The 7,608-nt window shown below is 32.9% G+C and overlaps 1 protein-coding gene across 1 annotated transcript; it reads left to right on the forward strand.

Annotated features, from left to right (window-relative positions):
- The first annotated feature begins 3,996 nt into the window (after positions 1-3,996).
- On the forward strand, positions 3,997-4,636 carry LOC111388900. Its single transcript, XM_023013724.1, has 2 exons — positions 3,997-4,227; positions 4,322-4,636. Exons 1-2 carry the CDS (start codon positions 3,997-3,999, stop codon positions 4,634-4,636), a joined length of 546 nt encoding a protein of 181 aa, XP_022869492.1.
- Positions 4,637-7,608: the final 2,972 nt, after the last annotated feature.

A 7,608-nucleotide genomic window follows, 5' to 3' on the forward strand; every position in this document is an offset into this window, starting at 1 on the left:
AAATTAGGTACTCTCAATTAGGGATGGTAAAAATACTCGTCAAACTCGATATACATGGGCCCCACCTCGAACGGAGCGAGAATTACCTGTTTAATCGAGTAATTGGGTCGAATACGAGGTGGGAAATTTTGCATCAAGACGGTATTCGTTATACCATACTTTAACTCCAGTTAAACTCCTCAATCTTTAGTCACTGGAGCAATTATTTCTCTAACTTTTTCCATCAAATTCTTACTCGACCCTTCCATTAATTAGCATATTTCATCCTTAATAATGATTCATATATAAGATATTATTTATTTCATACTTTAAGATGAGGATTTTTTTTTCACTTGTTTATTTTTTGAAAATATGATGGAAATATAAGTTATTTTACACCATTTCAACGAACTTGAGCATAAACTGTTATCAAATATAAAATGAACGAACTAATGAAAGTTTGAGAATAAGAATGATATGAAAAAGTGTAAAGGACATAAATAATAAAATGTACAAAGATTAAGAACCCTAAGTACAATTGAAATTTGGTGTAAGAAATAAAAATTGTGGAAGGAATATAATTATCCTTCACTAAAATCTCAGTGTTTTCAATTAAGATTTTAATGAATTTCAATAAAATTATTTAAAATTTAAGCATCCTCAATAACTCGTGAATTTATAAGAATTTAATAAATTAGATTTCAAGTTTAAATACAAATAACAAACTCTTTGCTTTAACAAATTTAAATCTTAATTGAGATACCTGAATTTAGAAGGATTTTCAAAATTCATTAAAATTTTAGTTGACACACCGTGCACAGTGGGCACCTATATAGTACAATTCAGCTCAAGCTTCAGAACCATTAATACCACCAAATCCATAGCTGGGCACCACCATAGCTAGCGAACACCCCCAAATTGATCTCATTTCTCAAAAGTGTTAAAATCCCTGTGACCCACCACTACAACTGTACCACCTATTGCCAGTAAAAATTTTACAATTCAAAACCCTAGCCTCCACCTCCGCGCTCGCCACTCACGACTATAACCACCATTCATCGTCACCATCTTTTTGCTTACGCTCCACCCACCTGACATTCACCAATGCCAATTTGTATTTTTTGGGATGTGTGATTAGGAATATGCTATATGTACATCGATGGTTACATATTGCATTATATAATGTCACATAATGTTTTATTATTTGCCTGCTTAAAATATAGCCAACTTTTTATCTAATTATTTTCCTCCATATCATTTTAGATCACTGCTTCTGACAAGTTTTACGGTACAAACAGCAAAATCCATGTGATTAGGGAAGACCACAAATCACTACATTATAAAATCACATTTCAAAATTGACAAACTACCTAAAATCTTTCATAAATCAGGGGGTAAAGAAAAAATAAAAAAATATATTATTATAATATAATATGCACTATTTTTGGAGAAAAAAAAAATACTAATCTGCTCCAAATAAGTAAATATACCATATTTAAATATATTTCTCACCTTTCTCACAAAATCAAATCTGATTTTCTCTCTCTAAACAACAAGCTTCCTGAAAAACTCTCCAAAACCACAAAAACTTCATCGCGATTCCTCAATTTCGAGTTAAAATCAATCAATATAGTCACAATTTTGTTGAAATACTTCTGATTTTCATTGTTATGGAGAAGTTGAAGTTCGGATATGGAGGAATTGGATTTTCTCTGAACAAAAAATGAAAATCCGTAATTGTCAAAACTCTCCAAAATCACGAAAAATATACTGTTAATTGTTGATTTCAAGCTACAATCATCCAATGAAGTCACAATTTTGTTGACATAGTTCTGACTTTCATTTTGGAGAAGTTGAAGCTCGACAAAAGGGTATTGATTAGAATTTTAAGGTTTTTTTCTTACATTTCAAGTTATCGTTCAATTTACTCTTTTTTTATACATGTTGAAGCTCGGCAAAAAATACGTGTGTAACTGTTTATACAGTTATAAACATGCTGATCTGTGACTAGCTGTAACCGTTTATGTAATTCATTCATATTGATACATGATTATGTTGGCCGTGACTAGTTGTGACTATGAAATTGAATAGATTGTGACCTATTTGTTAAATATCTTGACAGTCCATATGTGGAAATAGTTTGATCTATGATCAATGTCATCGCATTAAAAGTTGACTCTATGTGACCTTATATTTGTTCATTGTATGTGAATATATTGACATTAAATATGGACTTTTGTGACATGTATTGATGTATCTTTACTTCTTGATCTGTGACCTGTATTAACCAACGTCATTGCATCTGAATGTTTCCTAATTTTAATGAATAAAGTGTGACATGCTTTTATTTGTTTGTGATAAGGGATGACAATTATTCACGTATGCCTGTTATATGGAAGTCACACGTCACTTATAGTAGTGAATGATACATGCAAGTATGATGAATTGGTTGAGCTTGTTGTTTTAGAGTTGGGGCTTATTCATGCAGAAGTAGCTATGAGATTGCCATATTTTTTGGATTCTACTTTACCTCCAGTCCGGATTCTAAGCAACAACAATGTCTTAACATATTTGAGGCTAAAATCTTTGGATGAAACTGTATCAAACTATTTTATTATGGTTGATGTTATCGCTACAAATTCATGTAAGTCAACATGTGCATTGCAATACCCAGACTCATCATCTACTTCCATTGAGTCATCAGCTAATGTATTTTCTTTACAACAAATAGCTTAGGATATTTGTGACTCGATTATGACGGTTGAAAAAGGAAATATTGAAGAAGATGTGACATTAGTATCTCAAGCAGATGCTAGAGAAGTAGTTGAGTGAAAAGTTTTCCGCATTAAGGAAATACCAAAAATGAGCTTGGCCTTTTATGCCAAACAAAACAAGTTTGAATATAACGTGTTAAGATTGGACAAGAAGGAGTACGTAATAAAGTATTCTCATAACGATTGCAAGTGGATATTTAGATCATCACGCTTGGGAGAAATGAAAATGTTTAAAATTAAGGAAATGTGTAGTGGTCACACATGCTCCATGAACATTGTCTTAGGATCTCATCGACAAGCATCTAGCTCAATTGTGTCCAACTGCATCGGGTACAAATACACTTCTTCACGTACAATCTATACCCCTAATAACGTCTAAAATGACATGTTAAATAGATATGGAATATCGGTGAACTACATGAAGGCATGGAGGTCATGTGAAAAGACATTAAAATTGATTAGAGGTGATCCGACAACCTCATTTCAATTGCTGCCTTCTTATTTCTTTATGCTAGAACAGATGAATATAGAGACAATCACAAGAATAGAAACAGATCATTTAGATAGATTTAAATATTGTTTTATGGCTTTGGGTGCATCAATCGCCGGTTGGAAATATTGTAGGCCAGTCATTATAGTTGATGCCACATATTTAAATAGCCACTATGGAGGTACACTCTTCACAGCTTGTACACAAGATGCAAACAACAACATCTTCATACTAGCTTTTGGGATTATAGACAACGAAAATGATAATTCATGAAGATGGTTTTTTGAGATGTTGAAGAGGGCATATGGATCGAGGGATGGGTTATGTATAGTATCGAACAGACACAATAGCATAAGAAATTCCATTGAATTTGTATATCCAGAGGCAATGCATGGGATCTGTTCATACCATTTGCTTAAAAATTTGAAGACCCATTATGTAAAATCAGGTCACAATGTCACACATGCATTCAATGCTGCTGTAAGAGCGTATACAGTAGATGAATTTGAATACAAAATGCAACAATTGGACTCAATCCATGAAGAGGTTAAAGATTATCTGGTATGTGACTGTTTGTGACTTGTTCTGTAATATTATTTTAGTGTCTGTGACCATCCGTGACCATATGTGACCATGCACGCTTAATGTATGAACTATATTTCATTTATCATTACGGTATTTTACTATAATATGGATGAAACTGAATTTATTTTGCAGTTGGAAGCAAGATATGAAAGATAGTCCAGATTACACATGCCAACAAATCGATACTTTACTATGATATCGAATATTGTTGAATTTGTAAATGCAGTCACAAAGGCAGCAAAAAAATATCCTATTGAGGAACTTCTTGAGTCATTACGACAAACGGTCCAATCATGTTTTTGCAAGAATAGAGACAATGCACATTGTACTTTTACAAAGCTTGCAACCAAGTACGAAAAGTTGCTAAGAGAAATGAGCCATGATGTGCAAAATCTAAAGGTAAAGATGGTGTTCAATATATACATTATGATGGTCACATTTATAATTGTATCTCACTTAAATTCACAATTATTACTGATTTATTTAGTTTTAGGTTTCCCCTGCAAGTCACACTTTGTTTGAAGTGCGAGATGATTCTTCATCATATATGATTGATATAACTAAACGCACATGCTGTTGTAGAATGTCTCAAGTGGGTCAACTACCATGTCCACATGCACTAGCAGTATTTGCAACATTGAAGTTTGATGTGTTTGATTTCTGTTCATATTATTACACGACTGATGCATATGTGAATACCTACAAAGAGATAGTTATGCCTGTAGGTAAAAGAGCAAAGTGGAGTTTGCCGAATGATGTAAAGAGTATAATTGTACTTGCCCCAAATCAAAAAAGAAGTTCTGACTGACCTACTGAGACGAGAAAAAAATCAGCTCCTGAGAGATCACAAGTTGTGAAATGTAGAAGATGCAGAGAATCTGGTCACAATCGTAGAACATGTAAGGACCCGTTGCCACTTAACCATAAACCATAAAAACTGAAGACAAAGAAGCAACAAAACCATTTCAAATAGCATATCACAGTTTGTTGAACATGAAAATATTTTTTGTGATTTGAAATTCTTTCATTGTTGATTAATTACCTGTGTATTTTTGGATTATAGTTTTTGAACATTTATTACAATAATTTACACTGATGTTATAAAAATAGTGAATTCTTTCACATACTTTATCATATATGAACAAATTTAGTTTAGCGTTTCAAGTTTTTGAGAGGGTCTATTAAGCTATGAATTTAGTTATATACTACTACATTGTTTATGATGTCTATGACCATCTGTGACTTTTCTGTATATTAAATGTGACCACACATGCTGGTTTGTTATGTTATGTTTAAACACTTATTGTTAACTGTTTTATTTTTGACCAAATTATCCTCGTAATGTCTCACCATTTTAATTGGATAAAAAACATAAATTACGAGGATTATAGTTTTTGAACATTTATACTTAACCTATATTATGCTATTAACCGTGGCTTAGATATTAAAACCTTCAAGGTAATTTATATGTTGGTATAATTTGTGACTAATTGTCATCAATTGTGACCTGTGTATTTTGATATGAATAATATCTGTTCGAATGTGACCCTTTGTGACCTAATTTTAATTGTCATCATAGCATGTTCACAAACATAAAATACATATTTTGTCTACAAGCAAACATAATGTACTATGATGAATGTATTTTGCTGTTAACGATGGCTCATGTAAAATATTAAAACCTTTAAAGTAATTTACGAGTAAGTATAGTTTGTGACTAATTATCATCGTTTACGACCTGCGTATTTTAATATGAATAACATTTGCCTGGATGTGACCAGTTCTGACCTAATTTAAATTGTCATACCCTGTTCACAAACATAAAATACATATTTTGTCTACCAACAAACATAAAGTACTATGATGAATATAAAATATAAAAACAAATATTCACCCACTATACAATTTTGTTGAAAAATATCAACAATTAATACCAAATTAATACCAAAAACATCCACAAGGAAATCCATCATCAACAAAGTGTATTTTCCAATATACATCTACCACTAAATCATTTCAGTCAACATTTCAATCATTCATCAGACATTGTTTTGTCTCTTCCACTATTCAAGGTTGCAAGTTCCATCTTAGCTTTCCCAGCATCAAATGACATAGGCATCTTAGCAATATCATTGTGTAACAAAAATTGTGCATACTTGATCATAAGAACGGCGCAATCATGCCTACAATATTTACATAAAATAGCTATAAGTAACTACGAAAGAATGTTGAAATTGTTATTGTTTGTAAAATCAACACAGGCAATCTTATCCATTTTGTTACTGGGATAAACCAGGTGTAATGTTTACACTCAGCTCCCTGGAGTGTTTATCTCCACCATCAGTAGTTTCCACCCACAAACCAACAAATTTCATCAAATGTGTAGGTATTACCCCTTTATAAACCATGTTGTCCCTATATGTTTTGTCATTGGAATTGAAAATGTATAGGACACGTTTATTAATATCCAATTGTCCTAGCATCTAGTGAGCCCGATTTGTAGGCATGATCGACAGAAGTACATACTCAACCTCTCTCCAAGGTGTATTAAATGTTAGTCTTTCACCATTAATGGTTTTGAGAAGATCCCGCTTCTTATTGACAATACTTGGGTCTTTCACAAAATTGGGGTATATACTCCGGATTGACATGTTGAAAATGCAGTCCGCGGTCGTTGCCTTCATCTTTACATCACCCCCCAATTTTGCAAGTTCTCGATTGTAATGAAAGCACGCATCCAAGTGCTATCATGAATAAAAAATAAGATGCATAATGTGACATATTTCCATATGTGAAAAATGTTTGCACTATCATACCGTGCTATTCAGTGAAGAATCAAAATCGATCAACGCATGCCACCAAATCTTTTGATGGACAAGGACTGTCCCACATGCAAATGGTAGACTTATCACGTTGTCTATGTCATTGAATTTGGCCCTATGTACACATATACACAGTTAATCTGCGATCAAAGTCTAAAACTATTAATCTCTTACCAAAACCGTTAATCTGTGTCCAGAGTAATATTATTTTGTGACCAGAACTGTTAATCTGTGACCAGCACTGTCATAGTCACAAAATTTAATAATAGGTCACAGTAACAATGTTAAGTAATATTAACAAATTTAATATACATTGAATGTACCTATTTCGGGGCTTGTATCCCCTATTAAACCAATTTCGAAAAGAAATTATGTCAGCACTATCTACTTTGTTTAAATAGTTTTTGAGAACAATGTTCCCAAAATCAGATTTTGTTCCAGTCACAGTATGGCGTGCATGAATATTAACAAACGGAGACTGCAGAGTTTTGGATGGCTCGTGCGCCCTCTTGACGGGTAGCCCAGAAAAAAATCGGAGTAGGTGTAACGTCCTGAGCCTAAAATAAAAAAGACCATAAATTAGCATAAATTATTAATTTGACTGCAACAAATTAATTATAATTTGACAATGTTTATGTACGTCTCACCTCTTCCTTATCAACTTTAGTCAAATGTAACACGCATGCAATGATTTCATCCACTTGGTCTTGCACTTCTTTCGTTGCAAAAAATGAGTCATCAACATTTGTCTGACTTTGACTCTGTGTGCCACCAATGCCAAGATCAAAGGAAGGACCTGCAAAATTGTATTCAGTGGAGGATGTTGTGACCACGATCAGGTTCCATTTGACCTTTAGCTTTCGTATCAGTCATGTCATCAGCCTTTTGTTCCTGTCTCTAGAATACAAAATTGATTTAGTAGAAATGGTATGAAAGTTACTTGAATGATAAATATTCA

This window comes from Olea europaea, unplaced genomic scaffold (assembly GCF_002742605.1).
Source record: "Olea europaea var. sylvestris unplaced genomic scaffold, O_europaea_v1 scaffold537, whole genome shotgun sequence".
In the NCBI taxonomy this organism is placed as follows: domain Eukaryota; kingdom Viridiplantae; phylum Streptophyta; class Magnoliopsida; order Lamiales; family Oleaceae; genus Olea; species Olea europaea.

Coding starts and splice junctions, on each gene's coding strand:
- LOC111388900 (XM_023013724.1), top strand. CDS start 3,997: ATGCCAACAAATCGATACTTTACTATGATATCGAATATTGTTGAATTT. Junction 4,228..4,321: donor ATGATGTGCAAAATCTAAAG/GTAAAGATGGTG, acceptor ATTTAGTTTTAG/GTTTCCCCTGCAAGTCACAC.